Raw genomic sequence first — 19039 nt, 5'->3', positions numbered from 1 at the left:
ACTTTGCCGGTAACATATACATAGACTAGCTGATACCCGGCGACGTTGCCCGCCCTGTAAAAAATTTACATATATATAGCTTATTAATTATTTCTGCATTAAGTAAGAAAAAAATACTTTCACTTTTTAATTAATTTTAATTATTTTAATTTTATTATTATTATTATTAATAATATTAATAATATAATTTTAATTAAAAACTTCAGGCAATCGCTTGTGGATACACAATATTTTTGTTTGTCCATCTGGTGTGTAGATGTACAAATTTTTAGGATTACCAACACGCGACGTAAAGCTGTCCGTGTGAAAAACTGGGCTCAAGTAGGTTGATACCTGCCACTACTAACAACTGGCCTTGCGCTTTGTTGATTGTCATGGCAAAAGCTAAACAAATCGGGAACTGTAATCACTTGAAAGTGAATGGCATTTCTTCAGTGATAATTGGGGTACGTGGAATGAAGACGTCTTCTTTTGGCACATCCAGTTAGAATCGTTGCTTCGATGATGTAATTGTGCAATTTCTTCACGCAGAGTCTGTTGTTATTGCAGAGTATCGGTGTCTCTAAACTTCTTAAAAGCATTATAGGTGCTCCGACTTTGAGGGTCAAGTTGTGTGGTGGCACACCCGGAATATCCAAAGAGTTCAGAAATTCTGCAGGATACAGAACTGTCTGCGCTGTGTCTGTGACAGTGTCAACCGATTTGTAAGATGTGGAGTCTCCCGGAATAATTTTTAGGATTTTTCCGTTGATCTTGTTCACACTGTCATTTTTCGATGCTAGAATCGCTTTCTCACAAAGCCACTCATGGTTTTGGTGATTTTGTTGAATGTTTGGGAAGACTTTGTCTGCAAGTTCTTGAACTGAGTTTATATATATATAAGAACTGGCAAAATCCATTAGGGAACGTTATCAGTCCAGTGCTTGGGTCTACGGGAATTCTTCCACTGCCAAGTTTGATCAACTGATGTGAAAATGATAGCAGCGCTGAGTCATTTTGCAGTTGAACTCGCATGTTGGTGGATAATGATAATTTTTTAGCTTCGTGCCAGAGTGTTGATGATTTGAGGCAAGCATTGAGTTCATCAGCTGGCGTTGAACATTTTTATTCTCGGTTTTGTCGTCGTAGTTGTTTTTCTCTGTTGTTAGTGACGTCATACGTCCAGCTTGTGCAGCGAATATTATTCAAACGCCTTTTAAGCATTTTTTAAATTGAAACTATATCTCTACGATGGGCGGTTGATGAGATAAAGGCCGCATTATCACTTACAGGACACCCTGTATGCAGGCAAGCAAAAATACCCGGCGCTTCCCGAGTTTTCTTCAATTACTGGGAGGATTGGAAATGTGACAAACCGTTATAAATGAATAAACTGTTATAATAACAGAATTAAAGGTGTGACAAACCATTGTACAGGCATATATACGCGTCTGAAACGCATTGTTGGAAACCACGGTAACCAAAGTAAACGTTCCGAAAGTAATTGTTGAGGGCCCCAAAACCATTGTTGCCCGACAGTTTTTCACCCATTTCGGGCATTTGCCCAGCTCTGACGAACTTTTAAAGTAGCCTACGGTTCAATCCCGGTCCTGTTTGGTATATATGCAAAATCTGGCGACGATCGGTCTAAAACTGTAGATTTGTATAAAGAGCATACATACATACATACATACTTTCACATTTATATATAAGATAAAAATCCGAGCTCTAGTGATAATGGATCATTTTCTTCCATTTTCATTTCCAAAAGTGGCCGTTATTCGGAGGCTAACCTTCATCCAATGGGATGCGCTCTGTTCCAAGAAAATGTGGTCGTTGTTCCGATGTTACCGTTGTTCGGAGATTGCCGTTATGGGAGGTTTTGCGGTACTTAAATTTTTACTCGCAAATATAGAATTTCGAATTATAGAAAAACATGGCAGAGTTGGCCGCTCTGTAAACGTTTGGGAAATATGTACTGAAAATGGAACCATTACATCCTCTCAATTTTGCCGTCTTGCATCATCAGATACACCATTTATGATGGAAGTTTATTCTCTTGGATTCTTGATATGAAGAGAATCCTCATTTGCAGACAAAAGCCCGTCGTTTGTGTCATTCTCTAGTAATAAAATTGCATTTCCTTTCCCTTCTCTGACCCAGTTTTATTGGCTTTATTCAGCTATTCTTGTTGTTGCGGATGTAAATCACATCTAGTCGAGGAGGTATCGCGCTGTGGGAAAGAAACACAACTGTAGTCTCTTTAAAAAAAAAGTTTTCTGTAATTTTATGTTCACGATTGAACATTCGCAAGATCGGAATTATTCGTCCGTCTCTCAGACGATTATGGCTCTGTCCTGAAGAGACATACATATATTTTCTTGCTCACTATATATATCGTGTTTTTTTTTGTTTTTTTTCAAATTTTATTTTATGTAAGTCTCAGAATTACGAAATTTTCCAGTGTGAGAAGAGAAATATGGTTTCTTTCATCTCAAATATGCAAAACAATGATTATATCGCCGTCTGATGCAAATCATAAGCACATGCTCATTTATGTCTCAGGGCACGAAAACTTCAAAACTTGGACGCTACCGTTACGAACTGTTTGGAAAGTGAAAGTCACAGGTGTATGTTGTCAGGTTTAGGTATTAGGTAGTATATTATTAGGTAGAGTCCCCAAAGCAGAATATGCAAAATCTGCAACGTGCGTCGCAGAACAATAAGTGCTACTACAGAACAATCTCAAGAAGAATTTTAAGAAAAGAGTTTTTTTGCATGGAAAACACTAAATGAATTTTTACCGCAGAAAATTTTCATTCAACTTTAGGCAACAACCCCTATAGATAAGATCTTATCTACGGGGTTGCTGGCTGAGGGCTCCTTGCACAACAATGCAAAACGTTCTATTTTGGAGGAGGGTAGAGTCAACACCAGCTAGAGCAGCTCTGCTTTAGCTGGTGTTGGTAGAGTGCACACTGGACCGATACGATTTACGATGCAACCTGCAACTCGACACGGATAGGTTAAAAACCTTAATTTCAGGTTTTATTCAGATTTTTAAACTAATCCGTGTGAGTTGCAGGTTGTATCGCAAATCGTATCGGCCCAGTGTGTACGCGGCCTTACGTGTACGTACGTACCGCACAAATCGGGAACGAGAAAAGGTGAGGTGACACACAGTTTGTGTGAAGACGAAACATCGTTCGAATTTTCGGGAGAATCAAAATTTTCCTATGTATTTCTTCTAAAGCAGTGTTTCCCAAAGTGGGCGATAGAAGCTACGGGTTCAACATAGGATCCTATGGGTTCATTTGAGTTGGGAGGCGATAAGAGAAAAAATTTTATGATGAAGAGAGAGATGGAATAAAAAGTTTGGGAAACTGTTCTAAAGGAAATAGCAGAATTCCACTTAATGTGTCATTTTATACTTTTTAAAAGAATACAAATGGCAAATTATTTAAGCTATTTGGAGTGTTTCAGGAGTTTTTTTCAGGATACCGGTAATTATTTGAATGATTTCGCTTGGGCAGAAAGATACTAAAACGCTGATTCGAAGCATGTAAGTAGCAATTAAATGCAGAGATTCACAAACTTTTTGTTCCAGCACCCCATTTTTCAGAATTTTTCTCATCGCCATAGGCGGAGATAGACTTGAAAGTCTGAGGGGGGTGAGCATAGTGATGATGATGTCAATTCATATGTACGCATATCAGTCGGTCTCACCTTTGACGGGGGGGGGGCAATGTCTTCCGCACCTCCGCTCATGCTCATTGCCTCTAACTCAAGCCAACCCATAGGATCTTATGTTATACAAAAAGCTTCTACCGCCTTAGAGCAGAGGTCTTCAACCTTTTTCCAGTCGCAAATACTGCTAATACCCATCATCAAAAGAAGAGCACCCTTACGGCAAGTTTAACATACGAATCCATGAAATGACTTTCTTTCCTTGAATGCGATTCCTCGAAGGTTTAATTGGAACGTTGATCAAGTGCTCGCGAGCACGAAATCGGACACGAGCACTCTGGGTACTTCAGGGAACAACGGGTTGAAGATGCCTGTGTGTGTGCCCTTGAGGGAAACACTGAGTTAATATTCAAGCCGAGCACCCACAGGTCTAAAATAACAGATCGAGCAGTAGCAATACCACACTAGAGAATATATCTTGGCCGTAATCGTGAACCATAAAGCATGAAAGACGATTTCAGTTTCTCATGATACAACCCCCGCAACTTCAGGCTGTTTATAGTAGGGAAGAAAAGAAGGAAGGGCAGGAAGGAAAACAGAGAAAAAAAGTCAAGAAAAGCCCATGTTTTGTGGAAGCTTCACCAAATTCCCCACGTGCAGAAATGTACCGTGCGGATCTGTCAGCAAACCACTAAGCCCTCTTTCATTTTGCCCTGAAACTATGATGCTTTTGAGACGGCAGTAGGGACATTTCTTTTCAGATAAATATTATAAAATTTGTTTGAGTTCCGTTGAGCAGCCTCATTATCACCAAGGGTTCCGTGGAACAGCCTTATAATTACCAAGGGTTCCACGAAAAATTTACGTTGGAAACCCCTGCTCTATGTGCTTTAGGGGTGCTCGGGTGGTCCCATGTTTGGGTCCCACTCTGGATAGCAGAATTTTTAACACAAATTTTGAAATATTTCTATTGTGTAGAGTTAACGCCCACGTTGGGAGTTCAAAGTTCTAGGGGGACGGTAGAAGCTACTGGTATAACATGGTATCCTATGGGTGAGATTGCGTTGGGGCGATGGGAGAAAAAATTTCTGAAGAAGGGGTCGATGGGACAAAGAACTTTGGTGTAGACCATAGTTTTCCAAACTTTTTGATCCATTGCCCCCCTTCTTTACATTTTTTCCTCCTCATGGCCCCCCGACTCCAGTGAATCCATAGGATCCTATGTTATATTCGCAGCTTCTATCGCCCCCTTGGACTATTTCATCGCCCACCAGGGGGTGATATTACCCACTTTGGGAAACACTGGTGTAGACGGACAAAATTTGTCCTTTGTGCGTATTTCACGTATTTCAATTAATTGTTTTTGTATATTTATGAGCAATATTTTTTAAACGAAATGGTTGTGTTTTCAAAGACACTTGTTTTTCCTACTCTTCTTCTTTTCTTTTATCATTGAGAGAATACACATGTATTTTGAATCACTCAGTCTACGTTAATAGTTTTTTTTGGAAAAACACGAGGTTCTTCTTTATACGCCGTCGACTCAGGCATTAACCAAATGTACCAAAGTTATAAAAGACCTTAACTTGGTACAGAATATGAGTAATGGCGATAGTTTCCACACAATGTCAGTCTTTTCCTCTCATATCTTTCTTCTTTTCTCATCGGGATAATTTTGTTTCCGTTCTTTTTCAACCTATTATGCAATATAGTATTTTTTCCCCTTAGTAATTCTTTTGTTCGAGTTGTCTAAAAGAAGAAAAAAATATCAATTCTCCACGTGAACAGCATCAAGGAAAAGAAACGCTTCTTACTCGGCAAAGTTAGAAATTAACTGATTTGCTTTATCTATTGTGTTTCAGTAATAATGTGCGTCACCGTTTGGATGTGGGTGTGCTGTTGGCGTATATATAAAGAGAATGACATCGCTGTTGTAGAGAAATACTCATTATCTTATCATGAATACGAACGCAGTGAGCTTTATATGTATATATCTATCATTCCCACGTGAATATTAAAGTCTGCTAACGCGAGAAAAGGACGCGTCGTTCTCCACTGATCAGTGAGAAAACGCTTTTCGATCACCGAAAATATTCCATCATTAATTTCGTGCTTTTACTTTCTTCGTCGAAGAACATAACTGATGCAAACTGGGTAAAAAAAAACCAATTCAAAGCCGTTTATATGGATCATATGTGATTTCTTTTTCGTCTTTTGTGTACAGAAAATACACACCAAAAAAAATTTCGTATCGGAGAATTTTCAATAATCATTGAATATCATAGATTTTGTGCCTGGCCCTGTTCCGGAGGTTCGTAGACTGGCAACAGCACACTTATGATTCCGTAATCATCGTAGCCTGGGATGTGCTTTCAGTTTTAAGCAAAAGGCGTGTTAGGGTATTTCGAGGAACTCTAATTATAAAGCCAAGAGCTCTTCATTTTTTTTTTCTCACTAAAAGATTTTGCTCGGTGTCAAAACCGGATCAATGTTTCCAAAAGCATTTTCTTTCCGAATTCATTCTGAAACCATCGCTATGCTCACGTGACCATAGAGTGACTAGGTAATAATTCTGTCGGTGCTTCTCTTATAGGGACTGAAAGGGCTCCCGTGCCCGGTTTTTTCTCCATGGAATGTTATCTGTCAAAATTTAAAAAATCTTTAAACTTGGCTGGGGCCTAGTCTCAAAGATATCAAGCTGTAGGATAGGCTCCATAATTAGGGGAAGCCATGACATTATGCATTGCTGAAAACAACGTACAAAATATGAAGGTCGATATTTGACAAAGGAAATTATCGTGATTCGAAAAGGAAAAAAGAAAAACTCTACACGAACCTTCTCCGAATACGGATCCCAGTTCGAGAACTTTCGGAGTAGTCCTAGTACTGGCATGGAGTGTATCTCAGGATACTGTCACTTAGCAAAGACAAAGCTGTTCTAGCTTAATTCAGCTCATATAGCTTATATCACATAATTAATTCAGAAACTAACATAATCTAAGATTTCCAGCATTGATAAATGTCACCGCGTATCCTTATGGTGGGATTTTACATTCAAAGTTTTCTTCAGAGAAACCAGGACCGGATTTAAGCAGGTGCGAAAGGTGCAGCCACACAGGAGCACTAAATTTTAAAGGCCGCAAAACGGGATAAAAATATTTTGATTAAATTTTGAGTTTCACGTTTGACTTAACGTTAACAAAGCAAATAGCTTGAAAATTGTCTGAGGCCTCTAAAATCCAGACATCGAACCCTCTGGCACAGGGTTATCGCAGAACCCCCTCTTCAAGCCAAAATGGCCTCTCCAAATTTATTGTCGAATGGTTTTTCTTTTTTCATGACCATGAAATAGTAGTTCGATATTCATTCTCGGGTGCCAATGTAAATCTGGCGTGCATCAGGGTGTTCATGCACACTGAAGTATCGGGAAACTGTTTTAGAGAGCCACAAAATGCTCAAGTCCGTTCCTGAGGAAGACGTTTCGAAACTTAAAAAAAAAAAAATTCTAATAGCAATTCATCATTATATAAAAATCCAAATTTACGAGTCGACATAATTTTCAAGGTTATCGTTCAAGTGAAACAAACGTAACTTACCGCTTCTCCTATCCTTAGAATTCCAGCTTGAGTTGTGAGGAAGCCGATGTTTAGTTTTGGTTTATTTTCTTCCGTTTCAGCCATGGACAAATTATTCAGATTTTTCTAGATAATTAAGATTACAAAAAAACAGAACCGCACCACCACGTCGTGTTGATATTCGGTATAGGACGCGTTGAGAATATATCCGAACCCGAAGACCCAGAATACTCCTCGTATCTCTTTTCTGGCTTTGCTCCGTTAAACAAACCTCACCCTCCAGCAGGTGATCTTTCTTTTTCTTATCCCAATAATGATGATGATTACATCCGTAGACTTGTTTTGGAAAAGAAGCTACCGACAAACCTAATTTCCGCGATCTTTTTGCCCGAGAATACCGAGGAAAAAAATAGTAATAATAGTAATAAAATGGGCACAGAAACCAAAACCTGTTGCCGAGATGATCAGTCTGTGGCAGCGCGCGATGATCAACTTGCCGCGGCCAAATAATATAATATTATGACAACAAACCAGCGAGAAGCTCACGGTGGTTTTTTTTCTGGGTCTCTGGATAGAGCAAGGGGATTAACTTCTTTTTTTCTCTTTTATCGTCTATTTTAGGCTCGAAATGAGAGTTGGAAAAAAAAGGGGTAACATTCGGAATGAATTGCACCGAAGATAGAGAGAAAAAGAAGAGACATTTCTTGGATCACCTCTCTCTCAGCTGTGAACCAGGAATAAATCGCGACTCTCGTGGAGGAAAATCGCTGCCTGCTGCTGTTGACGATGGTCACGTGACCAGTTTTCTTGTAGAAGCGCAGGCCATCATGTCTGTTTCGCAGCCTACTACTTACTATACGAACGCGTACGCACATAAGATGATGCATACACGCAACCAAACATCCATCATATAACATATACAGAGAGAGACCCGGAAATAGAGGATGCTTTCAGTCCGGTCTTGTTGGCGACCTTCGTCACCCGGTGAAATAAAAGAAAAAGGTGCTTCATGAGGCAAATTTTCTTTTTCATTGTGAAAAATGATGGAGCGAAATATGTGTTACTTCGCAAAAAAGAGCTTGAAATATATAAAATACACTTTTGCCTTGTTCATATCCAGTCTGCATGGGTAAGTGGGGCATTCGCACGGGGCTCACAATTTATTCTTTGACTGACCAAACATTTTTGACCTTGATCTCATTATGCTTGCTCTGTTCGGGCCTCTCTCAAGTTCGAATCACAGCTGCAACCATGCCCCCCCCCCACCCAAATTTTTACAGCAAGGCCTAGGCTGGGTTCTACGGTGGGCCCCATGCCAGATTTTTCGCGGACCCCTGTAGTGGGAAAAAAAGATAATTGTCCCGGGCCCCTGGGCTACAGATCTGTCAGCCTCCCCCCCCCCCCCTTAAGGGGCCATGTCTACAACTGACATCACAGCTTGGTCGAATGCCTAATAACTCGAGAAATGAGGAAAACCATGACATTAAACATCAAGGTATGAGTGTTTTCTTTCCACTTGTACACGTCTTTATTTAGGCACGCATGTGCTCCAATATACAATGTGTATATATGCAACTGCACAGGTTGGCAAATTTATCCGTTAAAAAATAGTTTAATTCTGCTAACTCCCGAAAGTTGAGTTGGTCATGGAGGAGGATATTTGACCGTTCAGTGGCGTAAAAGGACTTCGAATACTGGCCTGTTCACACAAAATTATGAAATTATTCGAGTTTACGATTGTTATTATTATTATTTTCAATCAGGTTCACTGCAAGATAAGTAGTTCAACACAAAATCACACAAAACTTTTCTGATTTAAAAAAAAGAAAAGAAAAGAAAAGAGATGGGTATATAGAATGGTTCATGCTTTTAACGTTCTTTTAAAAACCGGTCTTTTACAAATAGATTGTAAGTGGGAAAATGTTTCAAACGGGAAATCTCGATGAGTACCGTAATCCGGGGCTACTTCGCACCTACAGGGGTGGCTTTTACACCAATGCTGAAAAAAGGATTCAGCGTTTACCTAGCGGCTATTCTAATGAATACTTCCAAACAGTTTCGATTTTGCCCGACAGGAGATATTATAAGTAAACTCATATGCAGTAGAACCGCATTATAACGGACTTTGCTTATAACTGCAGCTAAAAAAATTGTGGAATTTCTATCTGACGAGTTTAAAACGCGTTTTAAGTATCTAAAAAAGTATTATCTCTTTTAAAAAGCATTTTTAAGCAATCGTTGTTTTGTTTTGCGTAAATATATATGCGTTGCATAAGCCATAGCACTCGTCAGCCAGAAAAATTAATACAAATACAACGCCACGACACGCAAAATGCCCAACGAGGTGGCTGAGAAAAAGATGCCCATAAAAATATGGATGTCACATATTTCAAAAATATAGCAACCTAATTAAAAATGCAATTAATAAAAATTATAAACAATATATACACGTGATAAAATATTATACAACGCCCATAAAGAATACTTATGGTTGTCTTATTCTAAGTATGGATAGATGGATAGAGCTTCTCGATTTACCCCAACATGTTTATCGTATTTCTTTTTAAACGTGCCAATTGTGTTACAATTTACAATTAAGGTTAATACAGTGTACACATACACATCTTTTTCGATTCAACCTATGTTGAAGGTTGTTTTTTTACTCGGTATATAATAAGTAATTTTTACAGCCGACTACTGTGCTTTCATCGGTGAATACCCTGTAGCATTTCATCCGTTTAAGAATTATTTCTTATAAACCAGTCTTTCATTATAACGGACAACCTCCAGCCCTTATTAGTCCTTTATAACGAGGTTCTACTGTATTGCTGGTGCATTCGCCATTTTTGTGACTGAAAATTTTTATTTTTCTTGACAAAGTTCCAGCTGAAATCGAGCAGCACAGATGTGGTGTTTAGCAAACGATATCCAAAAATGGCAGATGCATCAGTAACTCAAATACATGGATTCACCAATAGCGTGAAATGTCTGACGGAATCGAAACTGTTTGGCAATATTTATTGGAATAATGCCGTTAGAGGTCACGTTCAATTCTTTTTTTAGCATTGGTATAAAGTCACCGCTCTGTAGGTGTTATACCGTCTATGATAGGCGGTCCGGACTCATTCCCATAGAGCAGTGTTTCTCAACCTTTCTGAACCCAAGGATTAGTAAAAGAAATGAGATGATTCGATGGACCTCTAACTTAAAGCATGAGTTGCTTGATCACGTGTCCTGTATTTTACGGTACATTCCTGTATTTTCATCCGTTCCGATTTTAAACAATTATCCCGTTCTTATCAACGAAGCTCATTCGAATTTGTGCATTTTTATTTAAAATGGTGAATGAAACTGACTTTCTTGACTTAATAATGTCAAATAGATAATGTCAGACTGATAAATTATACCATGATAATTATGATTATTTATAAATACTTACTTATCTCAAATTTTTTGTCGTGATCAACGTTTTTTTCCGTGAACTAAAGTTCAATTCACTGCGAGTCCAGTAGTCCCTCGTTTTCCACTCATTCATAATTTTCAGCATCGGTTGGTGATTTGGCCAACTTGTGGCAATGTTTAAGGGACCAATTGGCAATTATCCCGTATTTGCCGAACACAGTTTCGCGTATTTTTCATAATAAAAATGGTCTCCAGTCATGATGAATATTTTTTCATGAAATAAATTTTAAGTTACTGCGATTTTCTCTGCAGTCCTTTATTTCCCCCCACTCTTCAGCAATAATCAGCAAATTCGTCGTAAATTGAATTTTTTTGGCTAAAATTTACTCGATATTTAGTATTCGATTATATAGGGTTAGCCAAAATGTACGAAAGTAATTTTTATTTCAACCCATAAGAATTATACAAGTGAATCAAAACATTCTTCATTTAATTAGAATTAAAATTATCAATTCTGCCTGCGGACCACCTGTACCATTGCCACGGACCATGAGTTGAGAAACGCTGCCATAGAGAATAATGTCAATGAGCTTTGCTTATAACGTTGATAAAAAAGCGACTATCTCAGATATGATGACAAATTTTTTGTCACTCTTTGTTTCCGTTTTTCCAAGAAAAAGATTAGGGCTGATCGCATCCAGGGAACAGTCTATAGTTCCATTTATACCTAACGATGGGAAAAAAAAAATACATATTTGATGCTCCTAATTGTTCAAGTTCATTGACATTACAACTATATGAAACATTTCCGTACTTTGCCCTTCCCGACTATTTTTTACCAAAAAATGTCCCGTTGTTTTCAACGAACCACATTTGCTTCAATTTCTAATCTTTACTAGAATCAGGAATAGAAGTGATTTTCATAATTTATAAATTGAAATTATGTTAAACTGAAGAGCCAAAAAAACTGGTACAGGCATGCGTATGCAAATAAAGATATGTGGAACCAATCAGAGTACGGCGCTGCGGTCGGCAACGCCTATATAACACAACCAGTGTCTGGCATAGTTGTTAGATAGGTTACTGCTGCTACAATGCTGGTTATCGAGATTTAAGTGAGTTTGAACGTGGTGTTATAGTCGGCGCACGAATGAATGCCAGGGTCTCTGCCACTGGACTTATCCCGTTGCCGAGATCTCTTCCAGCCCAGCCTCGTGGCAGAGTCTGGAACAAAGTGAGTGTGCACCTAACAGTCTGAGTGTGTAGCCAGTGTTGTGTCTGATATTTCAGTGCTGCCATCTATACTTCAAATTGTGAGTGAAGTGTAATGATTGAATATTTGTAACGTTGTAGGCCTGTTGCTCTCTGTGGCGGGACTTTTTAACAGGGATATCGGCTCACATTCAAGTCTTGAAGTTGGGAACCACAGGAAACAAACTTCATCCGACCACCACTGTAGCGCCGGTGGGGTTCGAACCCAGATCCTCGCGATGCGAGTCCGTCACTATAACCACTCGACCACCACAGCGGCTATAGTCGGCGCACGAGAGATGGGACATAGCATCTCCGAGGTAGCGATGAAATTTGGATTTTCACGTACGATCATTTCACGAGTGTACCGTGAATATCGGGAATCCGGTAAAAAATTAAATCTACGACATCGCTGCGGCCGGAAAAAGATCATGCAAGAACGGGACGACTGACGAGAATCATTAAACGTAACAGACGTGCAACCCTTCCGCAAATTGCTGCAGATTTCAATGCTGGGCCATCACCAAGTGTCAGTGTGCGAACCATTCAACGAAACATCATCGATATGGGCTTTCGGAGCCGAAGGCCCACTCGTGTACCCTTGATGACTGCACGACACAAAGCTTTACGCCTCGCCTGGGCCCGACAACACCGACATTGGACTGTTGAGGACTGGAAACACGTTGCCTGGTCTGACGAGTCTCGGTTCCAATTGCTTCGAGCTGATGGACGTGTACGGGTATGGAGACAACCTCATGAATCCATGGACCCTACATGTCAACAGGGGGACTGTTCAAGCTGATAGAAGGCTCTGTGATGGTATGGGGCGTGTGCAGTTGGCGTGATATGGGACCCCTGATACGTCTAGATACGACTCTGACAGGTGACAGGTACGTAAGCATCCTGTCTGATCACCTGCACTCATTCATGTCCATTGTGCATTCCGACGGACTTGGACAATTTCAGCAGGACAATGCGACACCCCACACGTCCAGAATTGCTACGAAGTGGCTCCAGGAACACTCTTCTGACCTTCGACACTTCCGCTGGCCACCTAAATCCCCAGACATGAACATTATTGAACATATCTGGGATGCCTTGCAACGTGCTGTTCAGAAGAGATCTCCACCCCCTCTTACTCCTACGGATTTATGGACAGCCCTGCAGGATTCATGGTGTCAATTACCTCCAGCACTACTTCAGACATTAGTCGAGTCCATGCCACGTCGTGTTGCTGCACTTCTGCGGGCTCGCGGGGCCCCTGCACGATATTAGGCAGGTAACCAGTTTTTTTGGCTCTTCAGTGTACAATCAATATGACTATAAATGTGTTCATCTCACATATTTGCCAAGTTCTTTTTTCCCCCGTGAAGTACATTTTAGCAGATTAGCTGTGGCGTATTTTCTCTCGCCAAGGGTTATTTGTGAACAATATTTGGTAATTTCGTCCACATTTGGCAATGTGTTTGGTGAAAATCAGCGATTATTTATCCTAATTTTCCTACTTTTTTCGATCACATTGGTCACCCCTAATCATAAGGCCATAAAACTTCATGCAAAGTATTTGATTGCCTCTGATTACATTTTTCGTGCAAAAAAGCTTCGAAAACCTCAACCTCAGTTATAACGGCAATCCCATTTCATAGGATCTTCGGTGTCGTTATAACCGAATTTGACTGTATTTGTACCTTTGAACTGATCTGAATCTGATTTCTTGATCCTCAATCAAAATTCTCTTCGAACATGGTATCTTATTTTGAAGTGCTTTGGGGGCGAGTTTTTGCTGTTGCACCTCTAGAAATCGGAGGATTTTCATCCACAAATTCACGTGTTTTTATTTTTCACTCTAAATCTAGAGCTTTTCTTTTCAATTTGTTGCTACCATTTTGATTCGAATTGTGTTTGGAAAAATCTAATGCTGTTACTGCCTTATTTCTCGAAATTTTAAAGGTCATGGAAGCATACGCATTGGCTGTTGTGCGAAGAATTAAATTCCAAGAAGTGATCTTCACGTTGTCTCAAGCTGTCACGTTGTCTACGTTTTAGGCTTGATTTTGTGTCAGTCATTGGTGATTTGATTGTTTGATTTTATATCAATCCACATAATGGGAGCTGACATGACAGATAGTTTGGGAAAATTGGGGGGGCCCCCCCTTGAAAAATTCTGACCCGGGGTCTTCCACCACAATAAGAATCGACTACAGGCACGACCACCTAGATAACCTAGATAGGTTATATAGGAGGTCGTGCTACAGGACGGGGAGAGGGAAGAGACACAGTATATGCTCAATCTTTGAAAACAAGTTTTAAAACAGCGAGAAATCCTATGCCTACGCGATAAAACTGAAAGATATATTAATTGAAAGACATTGCATACTGTAATAGGTTTTCACATGTAAGAAGAATATGTTGAAGTTGAATGTTCTCGGTGTGCGATGGGCGGGACTGTGACGTTGTTCTCTCTCTCCACCTTGTCCATAGATGGCTACTTATAATCGCTATCAGAGGATCTTGAGTTGCTCTTTTTCTTCCTTCCCTCTCTTCAGTGCAAGTTCTGAACTTCACAAGCAGTTCTTCAGTGGTTAAGCACTTCCCTTCTAATATTTCTTGGTGTTTTTTTTTCCGGACCACTCAGTTTCTTTTCTGCTGGTCAACACACACCGTGGGTGTTTATAGGACTTCCCACTCTTTACGAGAGCAAAAACCCCTTTAATCCCACAGTCGACGTCATTAGGAAAGAGTCAAAGGAATATTATAGTAGACGCCTTAATGAAACAGAGATCCTGTCTACGAAATATTGTGCTGTTGGGAAAGTATTACGGTGGGAGTGCGGGGACTCTCGTGACTACTTACCTGACAGGTGTACATGTTTGGTTACGGTATGGATTCTGAATTTTGTTTTTTAATTTGAAGCTCTGTTGTACTTCGCAATTTGACACTGATCCGTCAACGTTCAAACGCCAAATTTCAGGGCAATAGGATTGTTACATCACAGGATATTCTCCACGTAAGTCTATCCTGCAATTTCATACATGCACTTGAATCGAATGCTGAACTGTTACGCATAACTGGCGCGATACGGTCCCGAGACACCCAGCAGTTGCTAGTGGGCGGGAAAATTTAGAGGTGATATATAAAACCGGTTTTTATTCTAAGGTAACCGGTAATTTTCAATTATCTTTGAATTAGGTCCATGGCTACCCATATCTTGCAGTAAAGAGTCCCTAGGCTGTGATCTTTGCTTGACCCCTACTATGATGAACGTACGGTGTGGGAAGAAAAGAAGACAAGAATCAACCGGGGGGGGGGGGCTCCCCGTGCTGGAGCCCTGTCAGTCCCACGCTGGTGTGGGCATGATTTGGACTGTACCATACGGCGAAAATGTTGCTCAGATTTGCAACACAACCAGAACAAACAGACCATGAGCCCCCTCTGTCCCCATAAATTAGGCACAGGAAGACATTCCTTGTGCTCCCTTCCCCAACCCCCAGACTCGATATTCCTCCTTTAGAGGTTATTCCTGTATAGGTCCCAGTCTAAACACAAAATCAGCCCTCACAAAAATTAGATCCGGTGGAAATTTGCCAGAGTAAGTATGCAAATTTGTCTGGCTGGGCCTCAGAAAAATCACTCGGCCCGGGAGGGAGGCATGATGCTCTTAAAACGGCCCTGCTCGTGCGTATGAAATGACCGTGGCGCGATAAAAAAGATAAGCGAGATGATTTTGGCGGGTTCTTTTTCGCCCTGCGTAAGATGCTTCAGTTAGTAGATAATATTCAAAAGATATATCGATGTGAGATTGCCTCTATCTTTCTCCGTTTAATGAAACGAGTCCTATTTATCGTAAGGTCTGTCATATATCTCCAAATGGAATTTGCCATCAGTGATGACTCATCATTTTGATTGTTTTTTTTCTCATGATTGAAAAGAATTGATTGCATCTTAACGATCTCTCGTAGCTGCTGAGTCACTTGGGAGCATTGAACAACGTGTCATGCCAAGTCGCTATATGCATTTTCCCGTCTTCTGTTCCTCGTATATAAGTATATCCTCGTATTTCCGTCCCTCGCCCCAGTAGCTGTATGGAAAAAAGGCTGATGCATTGCTTCGAATCCTACAACAGTTCGAAACGTCATACGTTAATTTTACTTGAATATTTTAACAGTATTTATTGCTCCATTTCTTTGGCATATAGAGCGGATATTTGTAATCACGACGGGTCTTTCAATGTAAGACTGCAATGCGAACAGTATTCTTATAGATTTATGCTCACAATGTTTCGAAATAAATGTAGCGAACTTCAAAGAACGATGAAACACATCTAATGAAACATTTTGCCTTAGAACGTGTGAAAGGATGTCAAGGGTTAAGGTGCAAACATTACTAATGCTAAACCGTACATGCATCTCATAAACACATTTCTCTGACTTCTAAACTTCTAAAGCTATGGCCACATACGTGTCAAGGCGGAAACAATACGTTCCATGAGCAAGTAGTGTGGCCGCTCCGCCATTGGCACTGATCGTCAACAGCGTGCCAACAATGCGTGCCGATCTCCCCGTTAAAAAGTCTCGCCACGGAGAGCAACAGGTCTACAAACAGTACAAATATTCAGTCATTGCGTTTTACTTTTGAAATATAAATGGCAGCACCGAAAAATAAGACACAACACTAGATGCGCACTCAGATTGTTAGGTAGGTGTACACACTTAAACTTACGGCACAACCCACTATAGTAAAGTGCCCATGTCGATAGACCTCAGTTGTGCTCGGTTTGAAAAAAAAAAAATGTGCCAACAGCCGCTGTGGTGGTCGAGTGGTTATAGTGACGGAGTCGCATCACGAAGACTCGGGTTCGAACCCCACCGGCACTACAGTGGTGGTCGGTGGTTTAACTTCGTGAATGCGAGCTGATCTTCTCGTTAAAGTGTCTAACCACAGAGAGCAACAGGCCTACACGGTACAAATATTCAATCAGTCACACCACTCACAATTTGAAATATAGATGGCGGCACTGAAAAATTCACACAACACTATATACGCACTCAGATTGCTAGATTCCCGCACCTTCACTTCCGGCACAATTATAGGGCGACCATACGTCCCGTATTTCCCGGGACAGTCCCGGTTTTTATGTTTTTCCGACCGTCCCGACTTCTTTGCAAAAATGTCCCGGTTTTCCACGCATTTTCAACGAAGCTAACTTAACGTTTTATTCTTCAAATCAACGATTGAAATTATCTTTCCAACTCAGAAATTACATTACGATAATTGCGAACACAAACAAGAACATTTATCTCACACACTTTTTTTTTAATTGAATGAAATTTGAAGTGAGTGGCTCTTCATTTCCCGTGATTGGCGACTTTGCTGTCATTTTATCACGAATTGGCGACTTTGCTTTCCTTTGGCATCATTTTGGCGATAATTAGCAATGTCCGTATTTTCCGTATTCGAAGCTGAATTGCCCGTATTTTGCTCGAGCAAATATAGTCAGCCTAGACACAACTCAATCGGTAATAAATTGCCTACGGTGATAGACCGGAGTTGTGCTCGATTTGAAAGAAAGTGTTGCCAACCGTCATAAAAAATTTTCAGCCAGATTTTTCACACACACAAAAAAAAAAAAAAAAAAAAAAAAAAAAAAGAGAAACCGGGCTTACAACAACCAGAATTAATTTTAGTCATTATTTAGGTGACCATACGTCATGTAGGTGACCATACGTCCTGTATTTCCCTGAACATTATCATATTTTCATGTGATTTCATAATACACTACTAGTACACAGGAAATGTTTTTCAAAAAAGCTAGAAAAAAATAAACTAGCAAAACAACTAGATGGATATTTTTTTACAATTAAATGGCCGGAAAAAAAAAGACCCAATCTATTTCCAATTTAACTAAGTTGGCAACACTGATCGTCAATTGTTGGAGGCTGGTCGAGTACCTTCCAGCTTCTAACCCAAGTCAAAGGAGCCGCTTTCATTCCCCACATCTTCTAATCCGTGTGGTCACGTGTTGGTCAAAGAACGTAGCGGGACTGCTGACATTCAGTTCGTCAACTGACGTCCAAAAGAACCGGTTCTGCTGTTCATGGCAAATATTCGATAAGGAATATTGAGCCAAGCTAAGCCAGTGTGTAGCCAGGTTACGCCGCTGCTGTTTCTTTGAATCGAGAGAAAGCAAATATTGGAAGCAAATATTTGCGAAAGTTTATTGGGTTATCCTTGACCCGAGTGTGGCCATGGCTTAATTGGCGCACGCCGAAGAGAAGTGGTGTATTAGCGCTTGTGGTGCTCCAAGTATATTTATTGGGGGTAAGTAGACTTCGTTTGTGGGAAATGAAGTCAGTGGTCACCAAAGACTCAGTAGGTTAAGTGCTTGTTTCTGATGTTCTTCCCCGGATTCCAACCCGTGGACTTCAACGCCAGCCGTCATGGTGGAAGACGAGTATTTTACCACTGCACCACTCGGGCGCAATATCTACTGCAGCTGATGTTCTATCTATATATAGCTATGCACTATAGCTGATGATGGCTAAGAAGCGGGCTGAATGAATGAACGTCAAAACTCTGCCGCCGGACTTATCCCGTTCCTCCAGCCCAGCTTCGTAGGGAAAGGCAGAGGTGTTATGGTCCAGAGTGAAAAGCTAATAGGGAGGATAGGAAAAATTTATTATCGGACGATCAGGAACAGGATGATTAGAACAAGAATAATGTGAAGCATGCGGTAAAGACTCTCCTCTATGTGGCCCTAAACGTGTTTATGGTGCTAGAATTATGCGTGTTTTGCGTTCAAGAAGTGCTGCCATCTGTCTTCCGTGTCAGAAAAGTGGTAGATGCCTGAAATTTTGTGTTATTTTCAGGTACCCTCCTATCTGTCAGAAATTACCAACCTTCCAAGTTTATAAACTTCCTCCCGAAAATAATAGTACTAGACCTCGTAATTGTGAGATTCTTTTATGCACCTTAGACCCTTAGTCCGTGCCCGAGTGCACTCATGTGTTAAGATAGCACTGAATTCATCATACTCATCATATTACTACTTAACCGTACGTGCATCTCGCAGAATTTGTAACAATTTGGTGAATATCAAAAAAAAAATGTGTGTTCTGACTGTATCTTTGGCCCTGAAAACTTTATGT

At 40.3% G+C, this 19039-nt stretch overlaps 1 protein-coding gene across 1 annotated transcript in view; it reads right to left on the bottom strand.

Moving 5' to 3' along the window:
* LOC149064595 (uncharacterized) overlaps positions 1 to 7985 on the bottom strand; it is a 31163-nt gene extending 23178 nt beyond the window's left edge. The window contains exon 1 of the mRNA XM_089255482.1: positions 7263 to 7985. Coding sequence (XP_089111608.1) covers positions 7263 to 7346 — 84 coding nt within the window. The 5' untranslated portion in view covers positions 7347 to 7985. The remainder of the gene's footprint in view (positions 1 to 7262) is intronic.
* Positions 7986 to 19039: the final 11054 nt, after the last annotated feature.

Source organism: Pholcus phalangioides, unplaced genomic scaffold (genome assembly GCF_987345545.1).
Source record: "Pholcus phalangioides strain wild (caught in Gottingen) unplaced genomic scaffold, Ppha-v1.0 ptg000042l_1, whole genome shotgun sequence".
Lineage (NCBI taxonomy): Eukaryota > Metazoa > Arthropoda > Arachnida > Araneae > Pholcidae > Pholcus > Pholcus phalangioides.
The sequence above is the reverse complement of the archived record's forward strand: the minus strand, read 5'-3'. Positions and strand labels throughout refer to the sequence as shown.